This window comes from Acanthisitta chloris, unplaced genomic scaffold, assembly GCF_000695815.1.
Source record: "Acanthisitta chloris isolate BGI_N310 unplaced genomic scaffold, ASM69581v1 scaffold5617, whole genome shotgun sequence".
NCBI classification, from domain to species: domain Eukaryota; kingdom Metazoa; phylum Chordata; class Aves; order Passeriformes; family Acanthisittidae; genus Acanthisitta; species Acanthisitta chloris.
In genome coordinates, this window is record NW_008683067.1 from 42,858 (window position 1) to 65,778 (window position 22,921).

Consider the following 22,921-nt stretch of genomic DNA (forward strand, 5'->3'; position numbering starts at 1 on the left):
ATCACTCTAGATGTCCCCCCTTCCTCCTTCTTCCTCTCACTTTATATACTGAGTATGATGTCAAATGGCATGGAATATCCCTTAGGTCACCTGTCCTGGCTGTGTCTCCTCCCAGTTTCCCATGCATGTCCAAGATTTGTGTCAGCATGGCAGTACAAGAAGCGGAGAGGGCCTTGGCTCTAAGTTCTGCTCAGCAATAACAAAAACATTTCCAGTTAACTCGACTGCAGTCCAAACCAGCACAGTACAGTGTACACAAAAGGCCTTGTCACTGTTGATCGCACTTCTGCACTCTGGATCATGATCTACTCTCAAAACATTTGAATTGTTTATAGAGGACAGGGGTGGCATAAAATTTTCTGCAGGACAGGAAAGTGATTTCTATTTGTCAAATGCAACATTCCAAATGAGCCACCATCATTGCTGGTGAACAATTTTTCTGCTGGAATAATTAGGCCAGTGAAAGCAGGCTGAAGGAAAGCACTCCCATCAAAAGCTGGATATGGAGAGAATGCATGGCTGGCTCATTTTAAGACTCAGATGAAGAAAACAACACATTTAAGGAATTATTTTGTATAACCTGATATATTGGACCAAATTCAAAGGAGGGACACTAAGTTGATTGGTGGCCTTGGACCACCTCTCCTGTGAGGAAGGGCTAAGAGAATTGGGTTTGTTCAGCCTGGAGGAGAGAAGGCTTAGGGGTGACCTAATTGCAGCCTGTCAGTACCTGAAGAAAGTCTACACTACAAGAAATTTTTACAGGATCATATAGTGATAGGACAAGAAGAAATGGCTTCAAACTGAAAGAGACTAGGTTTAGATTCAATATTAGGAAAATATTCTTTCCTATGAGGGTAGTGAGGCACTGGAACAGGTTGCCCAGAGAAGCTGTGGGTGCCCCATCCCTGGAAGTGTTCAAGGCCAAGATGGATGGAACTCTGAGCAACCTGGTCTAGTGAAAGGTGTACCTGTTGATAGGACAAGAAGAAATGGCTTCAAACTGAAAGAGACTAGGTTTAGATTCAATATTAGGAAAATATTCTTTCCTATGAGGGTAGTGAGGCACTGGAACAGGTTGCCCAGAGAAGCTGTGGGTGCCCCATCCCTGGAAGTGTTCAAGGCCAAGATGGATGGAACTCTGAGCAACCTGGTCTAGTGAAAGGTGTACCTGTCCACAGCAGGGGGATTGAAAGTAGATGATCTTCAAGGTCCATTCCAACCCAAACCATTCTATGATTCTATGATATTTCATAGAAGAAATTTTGCTTAAGAATCAAAATTGTCCTGTTCTAGGTTTCAAGCCCTATTCCAGATCTTAAGAAATCTATCCCAGGCTTCAAGACTGGTTTTGAATAATGCCCTGGTGATACAATAGCCCAGGCTGAAATGCACACCTCATCTTCATTGTTCCCAAAGTCACTATCAGCCATAAATGACCTTTATTTGCTCAAAAAGCCTTTATCTATATTTTCACCTGTTAATTAGCCATTTTAATAGGGAAAAGGTAATTTGGATTTATGATAACGGTATTTGTGGCACGAAGTTCTGTTGTACAGCTGAGTTCTCCATCTCCTCTGCCTATTCATCACAGTAATGGCAGAATTCTGCTTAAAAACACACTAATATTCTTCAATTCCAGTACGGTCAAAAATCTCCTTTCTAAGTGGACATGGAGGCTTCCCAGACAATACATCTGCCCTTTCGTTTTACATCACACCTCAAAGATTGCAGCTGACCAGGGAAATAGTAAGAATTAATATACTTTCCTAGAACACGTGCTACCTACTTTCTCTCTCTGAATAACATCTGGATTTTCTTCAGAGTGCTTGGCTATGTAACTTGGAAATACATGCCAAAACATCTGCAAGTCAGCTGCATATTGCAAAGCATCTGCAGCTCAGGGCTCGTGGGAATCCCTTGAATTATGGCAGAGGGAGCACCAGGGAGCAGGAGGGAAGGGGAAGAAAGAGTAGGCAAAACTCCCAAATCTTTGTGCTGCACTGTTTGCATGAAGGAAAAATAAAACCAAAATTAGAGTAAAAATGAAGAATTATTACCTTGTTCAATTAATCAGCATTGCAGAGCTGCAGTCACTTATATACAGAAGAAATATAATTTTGTTCATCTCAGTATAGAATTTTAAAAAGAATTCATGCATCTTTATTGTAACTGCATACAAAATTAAGATTGAAAAATGTTTCTTACACACTTTCTTATGTTGCCAAGTTCCTATGAGCTATCACCTTGTCATAAACTGTCATTGTTTTAGTTCAAAGTCAAATACACCTTTATGTGATAAGAACTTTTTAGCTTCCTTGTTAAAGTCACTAGCTGTCTTTCTTAACTGTCTCAAAGGAACTGATAGAATCAGCTCCATTGAACTGGGATTGAACTGATTTGAATTTATAAAATTATGATGAAGGGGAAAAAAAAGTCAGAAAATTCATAATCTAAACTATCCTAGTAGAACAGCAAACACTATATACTTTTACATAAAAGCCTAAAAAAGAGGCTCTAACAGGTCAAACCAACAGTTCAATATTCTGCCTCCAACAGTGACACAAGGCAATACTGTGTAAGGTAAGTACATGAGCCACTATCTGCTGTTTATTCATCTCATACTCTCTCAGCATCTGCAAGTATTGGATCAGGGATGGTCATTATATTTACCTATATACTCACCTATTCCTGTTTTAGATTATGGATGTGAGAGGATACGTACTTGCCTATTGCTCTCATCATCTGTTTATAGACCTTTAGTCCTTGAATTTCTCTTTAACTCTCTAGAGAGAAAATACCAGACCACAAAATAAATTACTAGGACCAGCCTTAGAGTTAGAAACCACATACCCTAGCTAAGAGAATATGCAGAATAGATGACATTTATGGTAGAAAAACTGTTCACTGCTCCTGCTGAAAGCTAGGCCGTAACAAGGAACACAAGGCCAAAAGGAGAGTACCAAACTGTAACAGAGAAATCCTGTGGCTTCACTCCATGTCCCTGAGATTTTTCGAGCACCTATCACGAGACTACAACTAAATAGAAGACTGAAACAATTCTGGAGCAAAGATCAGGAGCCTTCTTGCAGCTGCAGGCCTTAGCTTCTGTAGATGGAAACTAAGTACACTCAGAAGGAACACAAGGCCAAAAGGAGAGTACCAAACTGTAACAGAGAAATCCTGTGGCTTCACTCCATGTCCCTGAGATTTTTCGAGCACCTATCACGAGACTACAACTAAATAGAAGACTGAAACAATTCTGGAGCAAAGATCAGGAGCCTTCTTGCAGCTGCAGGCCTTAGCTTCTGTAGATGGAAACTAAGTACACTCAGAAACAGAGAGCAAACACAACCTCTCATTGAGGTTTCCGCATAAAAAAAGATGACTTCAGGGAAAACCAAACAAATTTAAAAAAAACCCCAACAAAACAGAAAAAGCACAAAAGTCTTATCTTTTTCATAAAGCCCCCTTAAAGTCTGAAGGGAAGCTAAGAAATAGTTGCAAGCCAAGATGTATCCTCTAGCTGTGACTGTTTGCTTTCTTGAGCTGAATTTCTGTTTTGGAAAGTGGCTGGGGGAAAACAAAACAGCCTCATATTCAGTGTTTATTCATTTGTGGTCTATGAACTGTTAGTTAGCTTCATCAGTATTGCCCAATTAAAATCAACAAGACTACATGAGTGTCATTAATGACACAATTGGAAAACAAGGAGGCTGGGCAGCACTTTTGCAGCTGCTATGACCACAGCTACATTACTGGCCACATAAGTGTACTGCTTCAGTGGGGCTGAGGTTCATTAGACATAAACAGAACTAGCTGGCATTAAAAAACAACGCTTGAAGTCTAGAAGAGTTAGGCAATGGGCTAAAGGCTGGGTTCATTCAGGATGCTCTCTCTAGTCATACTTTTCTTATAGCATTTTTCACTCCTAAGAGGAACTGCACTTCAAACACTGGGCTGCCATTCTCCCAGGTGTCCTGCAGATCAGGCTGCTCTGATGCTTTCTAAAGTTAATGCCCTTTCTTCAGTACTGCAGAGAGGCTTCTCTTGAAGAAACAATGCCAGATTCAATGTAGAGCTTTCAATAAAGAACTAAACAAAAAGCCGACAGTGGTTTGTGGGTTACACTTTCAGAAGGGTACATTTTGTTCTTCTTGGTGTCAGTCCAGAACAACATCAGCCTAGAGTTTACTGGAATTTATGCTGGCTTACACCATTGGAAGTGAAAGTGAACTGGTGTCAAAAGACAAATACGTTTTGTTGGTGAAGAGAGAGAGATGTGCAGTTTGAATTCAAAAAATTCATACCCTCTGGTAAGTGATAGCATCAGCCTTCAGTAACATCACCCACTTAAAGAAAGCACAGCCCTCATTCTGGGAATATCCAAGCTTTTATATTCTATATTATATTTCATCAGCATAACAGAATTGAAGCACTGAATTTGATCTGGAAAAGATCTGTCTTCTCAATTTATAAGCTTTCAATCAAGATTCCAGCAATATTTTTACTTTCATTTAAATAAAAAAGAAAAAAGTTAACATGGTATTTAATTGATTTTTGGTTTATTTTCAAATGAAATGAAACTCAGATGAAAATCTGCTTTTCTGCTCTGCAATTTTCTCTAATAAAACCTTATTCTGATAAAGGGAGACATCATATAAGTTCTGTAAGTATTCACTTTTCTTTCATAGACATCTTTATATTGAACATAGAGGTGTAACAGGAGAACAATTTACTAATACTGACATTCATAATATGGAAGGTTTGTATTACCATAATGTGGAATAAGAAAAGAGACATATAACAATAATTTTTCACTGGAAAGAACAGCTGAAATGCAATAAAGACCAGTCAGCCACAAAATAATTGCTTTAAAACTGCACCTGGGGTTGTTTTCTCCTTTTTTTTCTTTTCTTTTTTTCTCCTTTTGTTTTTTTTTTTGGTTTTGCTTTTTTTTTTTGTTTAAAGAGACAGATGTTAGGGTGTCAGGATAAGGTAAGGAATACTGATAACAGAGAGACGCTAAATGCACAGTGCCGTATGCAATGGTCTCTTCTGGGACAGGTGAACAAGATATAAAGGAGCATATGCTTTCGAAAAAACACTTTTTGTACATCATAGCAATGTAACACCTTTTTATAAACCAATTATTACAGCATAGAAAGTTGTTTATCCTACTAATTTAAATCTTTTTTAGTTTTAAATAAATTTCCAAAAGCTAATCATTAAACTAGGGGCATAAAAGCCTTGTGAACACAGAAATTCCACTGCTCTGAAGCCTTCCACGGTTTGAGAGCAGCATTTAAAAAGCAGCAACAGCTCTGAAAGGGAAAAAAGGTAGCATCTGTACCTGGTCAGTTGCTTACCAGAAAAGAACTAAGAACTTTACAAGTCTGCTTCTGAGCAAAATTAATGGAAATAACAGGGAGAGTGGACACAGGCTGTTTGCATGTTATCCGGCTTTGAAAACCTGATCTTCACTTTATCAAGAAGCATTATCTGTTTGAAGGTAATTAGAGCTTAGCCCTGTTTCAAGCAGAGATTTGGACTAGATCATCTCTCAAGGTCATAGATTCATTGAATCATGGAAAAGACCCACAAGAATCATTGAGTCCAACTCCCTTCTCCTCGCAGGACTACCTAAAATTAAATCATATGACCAAGAGCACTGTCCAGACACTCCTTGAACTCTGCCAGGCTTGGTGCCATGACCACTTCCCTGGGGAGCCTGTGACCAAACACCCTCTCAATGAAACACCTTTACTAATGTTCAAGGAAAAGTCCTTTCTAGCCTCAGAAGTGAGATCCTACAAAAACCCCAGAGCTATGAATACATTGTTAGGATCCAGCATGCAAAGGCAAAGAGGGACCTACACACGAGGGCTGACTTTCTTGTGTCTATGCTCTCAAGGAAACTCTGAGTATGAAGGTGATTGGGACAGGAGGAATCAGTGGATATCTAACCCTCAGTGTCTTTTCAAAGCAGTTGTAAGTATCAACAAAATATTTGTTTGGAAAACCCTCATATTTTTAACTCCAGTTGGAGAAAATCTGCATCCACACATCACCTCCAATTACTCTATGCGTATGCTATTCCAAAGGAATACACTATTTGTATTAAAAAGGACCAAAATTATTTAACTCAGAAGCTTGTGACATAATTTTATTGTATTTTGTAGTATCCTTTCCATGACATGCCTAACACAATATTTGTAACCACTACTGAAAGGCTTGTATGAGGGCATTCACTGCACTTACAGTCAAATTTGATAACCAGTAAGTAAGCAGGCAGCTACAGTTCTTATGGTCTTTTTTTTTTAAGTGAACATTTAATATTCAAAACAGCAGCCCAGTATTAGAACAATCTTACTGTCCATAACATTATTATGTTCTAGATAAATATAAACATATGGTGAAAACCTCACGGTTAAGTGGAAGTCCATAAGCAATTTCCTGGAACATTCACATGTGCCTAACTACTGCACATTTCGGTAGCAACACTTGTCATAGCTCAATAGAGATACATTTGTGCTATTAGATGCTTTATTTTCCTAGTTTATTTGAAAAGCATGTAACCCATAAAACTAAAACTGGTATGTGGGATTTTTTCTAAAGTATATACTAAAAAGAGCTTTGTGAAGGTCTGGGGTCTGGTTTGCTTTTTTATTTTTCTGTGTAGGTATATGCAAATTTTAGTCCTAGACTGAAATAACTTCTCTCAGTGACAGCTTAAATGACATTTTAGTGTGGGCTTTTCCCAGCAGATATCCAAAAATCTGCTTGAATGCTAGCCCAATAATGCTAGATTATCAAATTACACATCCTGAGCCATTTTAATGCCCTAAACAGAAAATTCTCTCCACCCTTCCCCCCCGCCAAAAAAACCCCACAAACCTAACACCAACCACAGAATAAATTTGCTAAATTTCTACAAATAACTGGCAATATTGGGATATTGGTGTTTTCTATACTTTTGGATGGCTGAACTCACATATCTTTTTTCTTTTGTTTCTCCCCTATTTAGGTATTTGTTTTCTGTATCTGCATCAGGGCTAACTGAAACAAAACACTGTGCCTTATATTTGAAAAAAACAAAACTATACATACAATCTTAGATACCAAGAACTTTACATATAATTTATGTCCTGACTCTCAAAACATCTATCATCATTGTGCCTCATCTTAAAAAAAGATACACTTCTTTTTCTGAGACAAAATGCACAAGGGCTGAGATAGGAGTACAGAATAGCAGAAAAGATTCGTGGATTACCAGTCTGGCAAGTATAATTCAGAGCCGATGCTCCATTGTGGGGCTCAGTGCAAGGTAGTTTAGCGATCTGAGTGTGCTTTGCAAAGCAGAAAAAAATTCCAAATTGTAACTATTGAGGAATATGAGAAGATACTTAAAACATAGTAAAAAGTAAACATTTACTGGATTATTTTAAAGTATATTACTAGGACCAACGGGACATACCTTTACACATGTATAAAGTATTATACATAAAAATGCATAGATGTACAGTAAATATGTTCATTTATACGTAGAGTAATATATACACATAGGGTCTGTTGTGCTTCTGTAAGCCTAAGCAGTGAATCCTACAGTATGTTGTCTTAAAGCAGTTTTATTACAGAACTGTTTTGATGTAGCAGGTGCTGAGAACAATGTACATTAACACTAAGTAGGTAAGTCATATCTATTTACTCTTGAAATGTACAAATATAGGAGACAAAGGCCATAAATGCAATAGTACCTATACCTCCAAGACTTCCTTTTTTTTTTTTTTTTTTTTGCTTGTTTAAATATTCACAAGTCTGACTAATGGTGCTACATAGGCGTCTTTCCTGGTCAACATGTTGACCAGACACTCAGGACAATATCTCTGATGCACTTCAGGACCACTTCCACTGATTCAACTCAGTGCACTCCTGACCTTGAAGTCTTCAGGTCAAAAATGAGAAGAAAAAAATAAAATAAAGAATATATAAATAAAACAAACAAGCTTGTGGGCTTTATTTTCACAAGTTATTTGCCACCAATACTGTCAAAGCAGCTGAGTTGTACTGCATCCACGGGCAGGAGCATATAGCAGCTTTTGGGCACTTTGCAAAAAAAAAGTATATTAAAGAAAATCAAGTCTTTACTGGCTTGTTTTATCTGTCGCTAAAAAGATGCTGTGTTGCTTCTGAGCCCTTTCCATCAAATTCTTTTTCTTCTTTTTTTTGTCCTTTGTTTTTGCTGGCCTTCTCCCTGAAAAAGGAAAAACAAATAATAGCAATGAGTCAACAAAGTAAAGAACACAGAAGTGATTTAATAAAACCTCAAAGCAATTAAGTGGCACAGAAATTATTGATGGGGACTGTGAAGGTAATACTGGCTAATGAGCTTCAATCACCAGTGAAAACGGAAGTTTTCAATGTGATACAAAAGGAAGCAGGAACCCTGACTGTCATCACTTGTCCACAGGCAAAATTTTGCTGGTGTGAGTAACCATGTTGATGCAGGTTTCATTTTTGGCAGGGTTACTCACACAAGCAATGTTATGCAAGCACAGGACCCAGAGCCAAATGAGTATGTAGATTCTTAACTCACGGGAAGCTGGATACGTGCCTTAGACTCTTGTGTAAATTTGCTTGAGTGAGTAATCCTATTTAAGTCATGTCCAATATATCTGTGATTTCAATGAGAAATTAGGCATTACAACCAAAGTATTTGGTTGGATGCCATCCTACATGTTTTGGCAGAAACGGTGCCACCTCTGTGAAGAACTGTTGTTACTGCTTAGGAGTACACTGTGCCTTATTCTCACAGCATATTACGGTGCAGAAACAAAAATTTCATTACATGATTCTTACTACTGGAAGTTGACTGAAAAATAACCAGAATAAAATATATGGACACCCCGACCCTGTCAGTGTTCAAAGCCAGGTTGGATAAGGCTTTAAACAACCTGGCCTAGTGGGAGGTGTCCCTGCCCACAGTGCAGGGGGTTGGGACTAGATGATCATCAAGGTCCACTGCAACATCTTAACATTCTGTGGTTCTATGACAAAGTTCTCAGGCTCCTGAGATGGGAAGGTCTTTTCCTGTTCAGCTCTAATAACAAACCAGTGTCCTTTGGTTAGCTCATCAACACCAGCATGGACTGAAAAAATGCCAGATACAAATGTCCTTGTTCAGCAATGCATTACCTTTAAAGTATATGCTTAAATCCTATCAAGTCTAGTAGGATTTAAGGAGATGATCAAATGCTGTCTGGAGTGAGAATGGTCTGGGTTTTCTTGGCAGTATCATATACTGAAATATGTGATCAATGGTAAAAAAAATAAGGTTATTAAGCTCTAGACATGCCAACTTTGTAAACTTTCAGGAGCACTAAAGGAACTTAAGAAGACAATAAAAGGAAATTCAATTAGCAGATTACATAAAAACGTGAAAATGCATTTTTCAGCTACATCGCCAGTACATTTATTCATTGGGTCAAATGTTTGCCAGTCTGACTTTGTCTTACGCCCATATTCTTTCTTTATTTTAAAGGCCCAAGTCAGTATAAACAGTCTTCCTCTATAACACCAAATAAATCTGATTCTAAAATTATCAAAATTTATGATTCATTAAAAATATAGGGTTATATACTTCAGGTTAAACATTTGTAATATGCTGTCTAGGCTACTATTCTCTAGGAATTATTGGAATACTTCTAAATAACATAGGACAGGACATTAAGATAATGAGCACATGAGTTTAGTCCATACCAAAAATCATAAGGGTCCTTGGAGTTTACTTCTGCTTCTCATTAAAGTCTGGCATTAAAGCTACTATGGCATTTTGCCATTTTTAAATCTAGTTAATCCTACACACTAAATCCTCAGTCCAACCAAGCACTAATCAAAGCAGCTTTTAAGTTAAAACTCTTTAGTAACACTGTATCTAATGACGAGGTACACCTAATGAGGTCAGAGGGAAGGAACACTTGACACAAAGTGGCATTACAATAAAATGGTTCTAATTATGTAAATTTCCATATAACATTTTTTATGCAATTCCATTAGCTGCCATATTTTAAGGCATCAGAACATGGATGAATGTATAGTTCAACACTATATTCTCCCTTGCACTTTCAATATTCTAAATTTTTTAATCCAAATCTTTGAAATACTTATTAAGGAAGGAGTAGATGAGGGGAAATAATTTGAAGAGTGACCAATTCTGTTGGTCAATTGATTCACACCAGACCAGCAGAATCAATCACAGCTTTTTTTGAGTTTTGCTACCTGTTTTGTTCAGTGATCATACCTTCTGAGGTTTTCCACTGTGAAGACCAATTAGTGAAAAAACATGAACTTCAGTTAGTGTCTCATCTAGTTTCTCTATGACCTCCTCTAGAGTATTAGATTAATTGCTTATGGTAAGTCTAAGGCAGTGAAAGATCCTATTATTTTTCCTTTAAAAAACTTTGAGATGCAGGGATAAAATGACACACAACACACTTGGTATCTCTGTCTAAGCCTTAGAAAGTAGCTCCCATAACATAAGCATCAAATCCAATGGCCAGCTTATTCCCAACACAGTATCCTTAAAATAGAAACAAACTGGATTAGATTTCAGTGATTCGATGTGTCACTGTGCAACAAACCCATCACAATGGTTCTGCTGCTCTGCAGCAATCATCCCTGCACCTGCTTTTGTCCCAAGGCACACCAAAGGCAAACTACCTCCTTTTACATGTGGTGTGGAGTGGCAACCTATGCGGAGGCAGCATCCCTGAGCCACTGATAACCAGTAATTTGTTCTCCTGTTAGGAACAATTTGGCTGCTCACTATATCTAAAAGTGCCCTGTTGTACAGAATATGTTTCATTATTTTCAGGAAAATATTAAACCGCACAAAGAAAATCCAGATGACTGGTGATGCCAAGAGTCCCAAATTCCAATTGTTATTTTAACCAGAAAACAGAATATAAAAGGTATTTCTTGGCTAAGCATCAGTTCACGTATTGTTAGTAGAACGCAACAGAGATTAGATATTAGCAAGAAAAAAGTGACTATAAAGACTAGAGAGTTCAAACAAAGTATGCTGCTTAAGTCCCCATGCATGAGAACTTTTATTAAATGCAGATTTCAATTACAGTGCTTATTTTATCAGCAGAAACACAGGGAACAGAAGGATCTTCTGAATATCTTGCTACAGAAGTCTTTTCAAGAACATGATGTTTATGATACCTTAAGCAGATCCTTAGAAAGGATTCAGGAGCCAGATTCTCCCAGTTCCCTGACTGGAGGGCAGTGGGATGAGGACAGCCAATGGAGGAGACACTCCCTCAGGGCCAGGATGGCAGTAGCTACCTCTGCTCTCTGTCATGGGTCAGGTGTGGACAACCACATCTGCAGGGAGTCTTGCACAACCTTCCCCACGCCTTGCCATGCTCACTGCTCCTTAGAGCAAGAGCCCTGACCCTAAGCCCCTCCCTCCATAGGAAGCAGCAGGGGTCTGCTGTGTTTGGCTTTGCTGGGCAGTTGGAAAAGAGTGGACTTTTTTAGCAGCACTGTATTACAGTCCAGAATGCCACAGATGGCAATTCCTGACTGAAGCAAATGAGGAGGGAGAGCAAAAGGACTATCTCTTTACAGGGGTTTTACCACTATCAACAACAGGCTGTAATATTGCTGTACAGAACATATGTCACAGAACAATGACGATACAAGAAAGATGGAGAGGGGTTTTTCACAAGGGCATGTGGTGATAGGGCAAGAGGGAATGGCTTCAAACTGAAAGAGAGTAGATTTAGATTAGATATTAGGAAGAAATTCTTTACAGTGAGGGTGGTGGGCACAGGAACATGGTGCACAGAGAAGTTGTGGATGTCCCAAACCTGGAAGTGTTCAAGGCCAGATGGATGGGGCTTTTAGCCACCTAGTCTAGTGGAAGGTGTCCCTCCCCATGGCAAGGGGATTGCAACTAGATGATCTTTAAGATCCCTTCCAATTCTAATCATTCTATGAGTCTATGAATATCTGAGATATTAAGTCTGATCCAGCTAGCCTATAAACCACCCCTGATCAGAAACAGTACCCAAGCGAGCAAATAATCCAGTACAGCTGCCTGGGATCCACAGCCAGTACCACTCTCTTAGGTGACATTACATCCCTCCTAGTGGAAGGATGTTCACCTGCTTATTATCTGGCAGACAGCCACAAGCCTTGCTTCTCCTTTCCAAGTTCCAGCTCTCCAGATCAGGCCTCATCTTCAATCTTTATTTTATGACTGCAGTCTTTATTTTTCAAAAGACTTTGGTGTGCACAGTGAAGGGAGCAAATAAAAATGATTCATACAAACAGAAGTTCCAGCTGCTGTATTCCTGTATTTATTCTGATTGTGTTTTTCCTTGCATACTAACTAGCTAAGTAACTTTTCCTTGAAAAACATTTTTTTATGTCTGTCTTAAAAAGGGGTCCTTGATTTTTATTATTAGTCAGCTCTGAACATGATTTACAGTATTTGTTTAATACTCTGTAAAGTTGTGTGGATACACTGAAATGTATGGGACCTAAGAAAGATCTGAAATGTAGCTGGATTCAGTGTTCAATTATCTAGAAAATAAAAGCCTTGAAAGCTTATCTATCATTCTGTATCTCACAGTTCTGTACATGTTATTTTTACAGAAGCAATATTGGTAAAGTCATTCATTAAAAACTTTTATTACTACTTTATAAAATTCAGTCTTGCAACTTGCTTTATAAATTACCAATGAGTAAGTCCTTATTTTCTAAGTAACTTATCCCAACTGGTGGTATCTTTATAGTGTTATTGATTAACTTTTTGTTTGGACCACTTAGTTCTGGTAGGTAATAATAAACACTATGCAATGAAATATTATTGCTAGCTAACCATGTCCCACAGTTCTAATGGCAACATACAGACAATGGTACAATAACATATAGGTATTAATGCTATTCCAATACGAATTCCTGAAAAAAGAATTATTTATGCTAATATACGTAGCAATTGTCCATACAGCAAACAGTAACAGCTACAAAAATAGTCATTTAACTTGGCTCCTGCTGGGTTTTTTTTCCATCCTTTTATGTTGCTTTTGTACCATTTTATCAGTGTTCTTCCTACAACTGCACTTGTACTCAGTTCTCTGGTTTGTCTCATATGCTGAGCTGAAACGTGCTTGGAAATAGTGTACATTCCTTCCAGATGAATCCACCTGGTCAATTTGGGATACACATTACCTGGTTCAGAAGGAGCCTTTATCACCTTCTGACAGCTGCAAAGGCAGCTTTCTCCAGACAGAGTTTGGGAGTTTCCTATGACCCAGGGCACTCCTGGTTCTCCAGAATTAAAATGCAGCAAATGTATTCACAGGGACTCCCAGACACATTGCCTGAGATCCTTGACTCGGCCAGCCAGCACCAGTTCAGTATCTGAACTGTCCTTCCTCTGCTGAATAAACACAGTGGTACATACTGCTCTTATAGCAAACTCCGTTCATTCTAAGTTTCAGCAGAAACACAGTATACAGCCACATGAGGGCAGCAAATTTAAAACATTTAATAAAAGGGAAAATAACACCCCAAAACAACTATTTGCAGTTTTATTTGACAGTGTAATTCCTCCCAAATTTTCAACAGTTTCACATACAAATCATTATATTAGAGCTATCAGAATGTTTAACACTCCTTCCTTCATTTGAAACATTTTTCTCTTCTATTAATGATTACTGAATAATGGGATCTACAGATGTCTGCCTGCTTCCTTTTCCAGGATTTTCACATGCAGAACTTTCACTGCTAGCAGCAAAGGCACAATGAAGTCCTGGGATAACAGCAGACCCTGCCAAATACACCTTTTAATAGTTTCTTCTCTTTTGCTTGTCCTTTTAGGTGCTAAATGCTGCACACTTAGACATCATGCTCCTACAGCTGCAGTTCTATCACAGACCTCACACGTGGCAGAATTTCATCTGTGTGGGAAGCTAGAAAAGTTGTTATCAAGACATATCGCTGAAGGATGGCAACACCATGGGACTAATGACAGCAGTGGAAAGATTATAGACATATTCCATGATTAACCAGTTAATGGGATCAACACAAGAGAAAGTTGGTAGATCACAGAATCACAGAATTGTTATGGTTGGAAAAGACCTCTAAGATCATCAAGCCCAACTGTCAACCCAGGACCACCACTGCGTTCACCACTAAACAATGTCACAGAATCACAGAATCACTTAGGCTGGAAAAGACCTCTAAGGCCGAGTCTAACCTTTGACCAATCATCACCCTGTCAACTAGACCATAGCACTAAGTGCCATGTCCAGTTGTTTCTTGAACACCTCCAGGGATGGTAACTCCACCAGCTCCCTGGACAGCCTGTTCCAATGCTTAACAACCCTTTCCATGAAGAAATTCTCCCTGATGTCCAATTTGAATCTTCTTTGGTGCAGCTTGAGGCTATGTCCTCTCATCCTGTCACTAGTTGCCTGGAAGTAGAGTTTGACCCCCACCTTGCTACAACATCCTTTCAGGTAGTTGTAGAGAGCAATAAGGTCTCCCTTGACCCTTCTTTCTCTCCAGGCTAAATGACCCCAGCTCCCTCAGCCCCTCCTCATGTAAGCTTCCAGAGTTTGAATCTTCTTTGGTGCAGCTTGAGGCTATGTCCTCTCATCCTGTCACTAGTTGCCTGGAAGTAGAGTTTGACCCCCACCTTGCTACAACATCCTTTCAGGTAGTTGTAGAGAGCAATAAGGTCTCCCTTGACCCTTCTTTCTCTCCAGGCTAAATGACCCCAGCTCCCTCAGCCCCTCCTCATGTAAGCTTCCAGAGGAGCCCTCTCTGGCAGGATGTCTGTCCTGCACAGACCCATGGATCTCCCATCATTTACTCCCCATTTGCACCACACATCAAAAGACACATGAACAGTGACTTCAAAAATCCAGCAACCAAGCAAACTAAGAATTCAGTCCAGAAATTATTCCCCAGAGATAATTTATCTCCCAGTGCTTTTTAGCTGACTAAAAATTCTGGACACTGAAACTGCCAGAGAAATGCACAAATTGTTAAGAAATCTTATAAACACACACTCAATGGGGAAAAAAGAAATAAATTCCCCACTGCTACAAAGTCAACCTCTTCCTAAAGTATGATTTACAGACCAATACCAACAAATGGTCTACAGGAAGAGGACACAAAAAACTTTAATAACTTCACAAACTGCACATTGCAGGCATCTTTACCAATGTCACCTGTTACCAAATTCACAGCAGCTGTCCTAATCTAGTTTGCAGTTGTGGGTTTTTTTAATGCCATAAAATCTAGGCTGAAATTGGCTGTGTTCAATGTGTGCTATAGGAGGAATATGATCCAGAGGAAATCAACCAAAGTAAAGTACCTTTTTGCACAGCAAGTGAAAGACAAGGGGACTTGGATAGTGACACTAGAAACGAAGTAAGAAGGTTGAGATGGGACAGAAGGGGTCAAGTGTCAGAAACCAATTCCTTTTCCCTGGTCAAATTTCTGATGACATTTGAAGAAGTCTCGCGCAGCTATATTTGCCTCTGAAGACACCAGAAGGGATGGTATGATCACATAGAGTACATCAGTTCCCCATGACACCATTTCAAATCCCCAAAGACCAGAATTTGTAAAGGTGGGTTAATTAATGTGTGCAAAGCACTGAATCATGTTAACAGTCGACACCACAGAAAGTCCAGAATTATTTCATCATTCTTTCTTCACTTGCTAGGGTTAAATAATGTTGAGCAAATTAGGTATTAGAGCAATTACTGAATAAAAATAGGAAAACCCCATACCATGACTGTAGACTTTATCACAACAGATACAAATAAGAAGCAAATGAAGGCACTTCAACTTTGAAGTGCTTGAGTTTGCAAGTTTACTGGTCTTTTATAAAATGTTTCAGTGGAATATGATATCTAATGGTATAAATATGTATCCCAGACTACTGAAATTAATAATAGACTAAGAAAAGGAATTCTCTTATACAAATACACAGTTTGATGTTTTGCATACATTCCTGTCTGTTTGGTGTCAGCTTTCCTGATGAAATCAGAGAAATTTCTGTCTTGAGTAAACCTTGCAATTTCTATACAAACCATTACAAAAGCACTACTAGTGCCAAGCTAACCCGAGTGATATATTATTCAGTTCCTGACATCCAGAATCCTAACAGTTTATTTTCAGTTTAGCAACTTCAGAGCTCTGGGAAAATCATTATATATAGCCCAACCAACACTTAACATAGCATATACTTGGGTTTTGTGTACACCAGACATCAGCTACTGAGGTTAAAGTTTATTTAAAAGATTCAAAGACTCCTCCACTAAAAGAAATATCAAAATATCTCAAATTCCTGTATCTTAATCCTGCCAGCTTTTTTCATTTTGACACATTAAATAACTAAAGGTTTTACTATTTAGACAATAATAAGCAAAGTGAGGTATTCTTTTTCTCCAGAAGTACACATCTACTTTTCATCTGGCCTGAATACAAACTAACTAAGCAATATTAAAATCTGATGTTCTTTCCTTCTGGACAATATTGAGTGTCATCAGACATTGTCATCTGTTTAACTACTGATTCTTACACAAAGAATGGAATTTACATGTCACAGTCTATAGGGAGTTCAGTGATGTTTTCCTCAACTTTAGGGCAAATTCGCCGGGAAAAGAGTCATCTTACACAGCTGAAATGCAATGCATTTCCCACAGTGCAGTTTTCCAGCACAAACACTAGATGGCAGTGAAATACTAACTGAAAACTGGCTTCCACTTCCATCATTTCAAAGAGTACTTTTTCTTATGCATCACTCTGTCCAGAAAATAAACTATTCTATTCATTAATGAATATAGTAAGTGCAAAAAAATAAAAAATCACATACATACAGAAGAAAGCAAAAGAAAGCACACTAGAGGAAGACTAGTACATTCAAGGGGCCATGGAAACTCTCATAAAACTCTCCTAGGAGACCTATGTTTAATGGAACAATATAGATGTTTAAATGTTGGGTCCCATCGTCCTTTCACTCAGAGTTGTGTGAAAACAGGTGAGTCCCCATTGCAGCCAAAATGTTTGTCTAGTCTAAATTTAGCTCAGAATTCAAGTTATATGACTATCAGTTGCATGCAGGGTACTCACTGTTATCTTAGTCAACACCATGTCAGATCAGATACTTTGCAAGTAGAGCCAAGTAAAATATTTCCAATGAAAGATTTGGGTTTGTTTATTTTCCTTCCTTTCACAGTGCAATATAAAGCAAATTTCAAAATAATAAAAAAAATTTATACACGGCCAAGCATGCACATACACATGTAAATATATTTTAACTCTTTGGGCAACAATTATAGCTAAGAACTAATCGGCTTTGAACATCTCTAGGTTTGACTTGACACTAATCAGAATTAAACTTTCTCTGCCCAGTATTTCAAAACAGATTTTTATTTTTCCTCCTTTTTTGTCTAGTCAATTTAATTAATTTCATTTTTACCCCATCATTTTGGGAATAAAATAATAATTCTATTGAAACAACATTTATTTGTGGCACCCCTGAGGTTTATACTTGAAATTGAATTTTGTTCCATTAAGGGTTTCTTACAGAGTGAGAGCTTTTATTGGGAAGCTAATTTTTCTTAGAGATATTTTTTCATCTGTGAAATACCATTTAGTTGTGAAGGGTTTGTCTTTTTCTAATTCCCTTTAGGGATTCTGGTCAAGAACTGAGGGAAAAAAATTTGTGCCAGGGTATTTTATTTTTTTTAACTGAAACAGCTCAAAAATATTTTTTGTTATCACTTCTGCCTCTCTTCAAGTATTGCACAGTAAATCCTATTGAACTTCAGGGAGAAAAGAGGCTAAATTGAACATCTCACAACAGACTAAATTATGGTCCAGCAGGAAGATTCCTATTGAATAACCACTGAAAGGGAAGATTAATGTATTTTTTTTAATATGATGCAAAATTAGAAACTCATTCTGCTCATTCTTCTAATAGTGTACCAGATTAACTGCTGCACCTGCACTGCTCACTGATACTCATTTGGTTTATACTCAAGAAGGCACTGAAACAGAGGATATTCACACTGCCTACCTAAATGCAGTCAGATTAGTATCTGCTTACCCATAATTACATTGGTGTATACTGTGTACATGTTTCCCTTCTCCCCATTTTTCTGGTGCAGTGAGACGAAGCACACACACTTGTTTTCTTCACCAAACCCACAATTAGAACTTCATCCTATTCATTAGAAATTAGGAATAACTTCTTTACTATGAGGATAGTGAGACACTGGAACAAGTTGCCCAGAGAAGTTGTGGCTGCCTCGTCCCTGACCATGTTGGAGCTCTGAGCAACCTGATTTAGTGAAAGGTGTCCCTGTCCATGGCAGGGGATTGGAACTAGATGATCTTTAAGGTTTCTTTCATCCCAGGCCATTCTGTCATTCTATGATTCTATAATTATAGCTTTTACTGTCTATACTGTCACAGTGGAGTCAGTGTCTTGGTCTTATAGTTAGGATATTATCTTCTCTGATATTTCCCTTCTGCTGACATAGTGTAACACACTCTTTATACCTAACGACCTAAATTTAGCTTTTACGACTTCCCTTTATCTGTACATCCCCCACACTATGGCCACAACTTCTCCATAGTAATGCTACACCTGCATTACTAAATAAAACACTGCCAGAGGTTATCTCCAAACACTTTCCCAAGACTGCCTATGGGGACCTAATAACTCATAGCTGCATATTTTTTCAAAGTCTGTAGACTAAATACTAAATACCCAGGTAGGAAAGTTAGATAATGTATATCTATTTAAGAATGCCTAGACTTTATATTAATATAACTGAAAACATGTTTTAATGCTTAAAACTTAAGGTGATGCAGTGATTGTAAGTACAAATCAGGGTCAAGAGAAACTCTAGTGAGATCTCCTACATAAACATGAGAAATCAAACATTATTCTCCTGTGCCGTTGAGGCTACTAACTTTTTGGAGAAATGTGCCCAACTAACTCTGAAGACAAGGGGGGGACAAAGGGTCCACAACTTCCTCAGGTCATTGTCCCAGCAGCTAATCATTCCACCACCAGAAATTTCTGTCCAATTCCTAACTTAGATTTAAATATACAGCTATTATTTCTCATTATTCCTTTCTGTCCTAGACCAGACTTTTCTCTTCATGTACTGTACAGAAATCTTTGCTCATCATCTTTCTGAGAAGTTAAACAGTTTGCACACCTGTCTTTAAAGCTTCTTTGGTAGCCCTCAAATAAATTCGTGGACTCATACCTGCACAGTTTCCAAATGAACTGTATGTTCAGTTTTCCAATAGCTTCTATAAAATTTGGGTCTCAGCCTGGATGTCAGAGTTCTGAAATTGATTTGTTGTGCTTTTTCCTTATTAAATTTTTCTCTCTACATTATAGTGGACTCATGTGATTCCTTCGTAGAGCTCAGACCTGTTATTTACCTTCACCATAGAAATGCATGTCTAGGAAGAGCCATCAGAAACGTAAACATAGCATATTTTCAGATTGAAACCAGAATTACCACAGTTATGGGGGATGTCCCTGTTCTGAACATAGCTGGGGACATTTTTGTCCCAGTCATTCCTCAGTACCCACCACCCACCAACCACCAGACACAGGTCTGCAGGCAGAAGGGACTGCACTAGCAATTGTCAATGCCCTGAAGCAGTGGTGCCTGCAGGGAGGCTCAGCTGCCTCCTGTGCCGCTGCAGGCCACGTGCCCAAGCTGTGCACGATGAGCACACACGTGTTCCTCTGGCACAGCTGCAGGAACACCTCCAGTGGGGCAGTGCTGCCTTCATGTACAGCAGCCATGCTGCACTGAACAAAGGCTGACATGAAAACTGTTTTACTAAACTGGAATAAGTCTGTGACAGTAAATTTATCCACATGAGCTATTTCACATGCCTAAATAATGAGCATGTATTTCAACCATAAGTGCATAACTGGTTAAATACATTGTATTTAAAACCATGTATATTTCGTATTTTGCGCTGACCTGAAGAACACAACAACAACAAAATATTTTTTTCCCCTTCCAGAGGTAAGAGACATTGATGTGTTAGGGGAATCGATGAATGGTCTGCAGCATCTCTGTTATGGCAGTCTAGCCTATAGATGTTCTTAGCACCACAGCAGGCTGTCTTCCTTCCCCCTCATAGACACAGCAGATGGATATGTACTTGGCATCACATGATATAAGAAGCAGTATAATGTGGTGTCTAATAGTACATGTGGAGTGGACAAATTAGGCCCTCTTCCTATTCTGATATACATCTGTGAGAAAGACAGCACTATAACCTCCACGATCAGTTTAAACAGCCCTTCAAAACTAAACTGAAAACTAAGGGGTTTGCATGCATAAAATATTTTAAAGTATATATTCACTGATAAAGTTGAAGAAAAATGTGTGGATACTTTCTTAAAAAGGAAAGGAAGGAGAATATGTGAAATAAACACAGCATGTAGCTTAAAGGCTACTTGCCATAAAAGGCTTTTCCTGACTGGAAGTTACAGATGTACTTAAAAAACAGATGTACATCAAAGACTGTTGATTAGAAGCACAGAGAGAAGTAATTATCAGTTTTGGTTTTTTAAAAAAAGAAATTCTTTATTCTAATACCAATAAAACCTTAGTGTGTACAGAATGATTCTATGGGTTTAATTAACCATATGAAAAATATAAATGCATGTGCTATTCCTGTTCCACATCATCATTCTTATGGCTACTTTGGGTGAGCTTCTGATGGATAAGAGATCTTGCCTTCATTATTTTGTTAGAATATTAGCTTAAAGACTGAAATTATTCAAGATTTATTTTTTTACTTAGAAATGGCTGATGCTAATAACTCTTTGTGGGACTGAGGTACTTCCACCACTAGCAACTGAGGCTCAGAGAGAGCCCATTGTAGAGTACAGTACAGCAGCACAAACCATAATACTTGCTGTAAACTGGTGGCCCTTGTGTCCCCTCCCAGCTTCTTGTGGCCCTGAGACTCCTTGCTGGCAGGGCAGCATGAGAAGTTGAGAAGTCTTTCCTTCAGTGTAAGCACTGCTCAGCAACAACCGACACATCGGTGTGTTATCATTATACTCATCCTAAATTCAAAACATAGCACTGCAACAGCTACTAGGAAGAAAATTAACACAGATATGTGACTTTGGCTACATATTTGGGCTGGGTGATACCATTTTGAATGCTGGAAGGAACTATTTATTTGGACCAAGCTCAGCTCAGTGATTATCAGCTTCTCACATTGAGGTATAGTTGATCTCTACTGAATTCTAATTATTTCATCATGTTAGCAAATACTCATTTCTTGGCCAGTGCCTTCATCACAATCTATTCCATATGTTGATTTAAACTCTCCTATAAGATTAATAGTGGGTGACAGCTGGATCATTTAGGGTGTGACATATTATCAAATTAGTTACAAGTATCCTCTCAACTGTTTATTTTCTCTACTGAGACAATTAAACTGCTATTATAGTCAGTTTCCTTCTTGTTAACTCAGACTCTGGAAGCATTTTCTTCTCATTTGCTGACTACAGAAGATTCCTTTTGAAATCCTGTTTGAATTTGTTCTCCTTCCAGTTATGCTTAACATCTTCCAGTTTCTTTCTGTGTAGCCAAATAATTACTTACTCCCCAGCACTATCTAGTTATTCTTCTTTAAACTTCTATCCACATACACAAGCTTTGAGCATGTGATTTCTGTTAGTGTTCATTTCTGTGTAAATAAACTTTAGATAATAGCTCTTTCCTCAAACCTGATTTCAACAGGAAACATAAAGCACTAATACACAGTTGAAAAGAAACATTTGTAATACAGAAAGCACATTTCTCCCTGTTTTGCCTGTCTATTCCAGGCACAAGTACATAGATTATCAGTTAGTAATTGCCACTTGTCTCTAGCAGAATCATAGAAACATCCTAGGTGAGTAACAAACCAGATTGACTCTTGTATCTCTACAATGGTCATTCACAACTTGCATTAATTGTCATTTACATGTAAGTAACTAAATAGAAAAATCTTGCCACCAGTAATATAAGCATGTCATCTAGAAACAGTAAGTTTTAAAATGCACATTAGGATGTAATATCAAGATCATACCACAAGTTGTGGAGTTATTTATACACTTATATTTTCATTGATACACAGTTAGCTTTTCAAAGGAAAATCCTTTAGACATTTGAATATTTCTAAATACTGAAAACAATTTGACCATTTTAAACTACTTATCCATTTCTGTATGGATCTACCCAACAGATAAAAGACACCAAAACATTCAAGAGTGATTTGTAAGGTAAGAGCAACAAAGCAATTATTCATTGTCAGGAAATGTGTCTATTTAGATTAAGTGACCATAATATTATTGGTTTCCAACGAATACAATTCTCTGATCTTTAAACAATACATTATTTTGAAATACCTCTGATTTTATAAATTAGATGACTGATTTATTTTTGAATATCTGGATAAACATGCAAGTGAAATCTTTGTGAATCAAGACTTTTCATGCCAAGTCTCAACTGTGAGGGATTTTTTGTGATTGAGTATGAATTCCTGGAAAACATGGTTTATCATAGAAAAACTGGCAAAACTTTCACAGTATTTGCTCTAACAGGCGCCACTGTAATGGGCTGCAGATCTATGAATAGGCCAAGAACAGAAGCTAAAACTAACACTGAACAATACAATATGTTACAAAGTGGGAAGATTTTTTTTTCTTCTTTTAATTATAATAGATGGGATTGATTTCAATCCTTAATTTACATAATGAAGAACTTAACTGGCCTGATCTCATCATTTCTTAAAAACATTGTTTTGATAAATGATTCTGCTCTGAAATTTCATCTGGCAG

The 22,921-nt window shown here is 38.0% G+C and overlaps 1 protein-coding gene across 1 annotated transcript in view; it reads right to left on the bottom strand.

Annotated features, from left to right (window-relative positions):
* Nucleotides 1–8,144: 8,144 nt before the first annotated feature.
* Nucleotides 8,145–22,921, bottom strand: part of RSPO2 (R-spondin 2) — a 47,873-nt gene continuing 33,096 nt past the window's right edge. The window contains exon 5 of the mRNA XM_009078765.1: nt 8,145–8,254. Within this exon, the coding sequence (XP_009077013.1) occupies nt 8,145–8,254 (110 nt within the window). The remainder of the gene's footprint in view (nt 8,255–22,921) is intronic.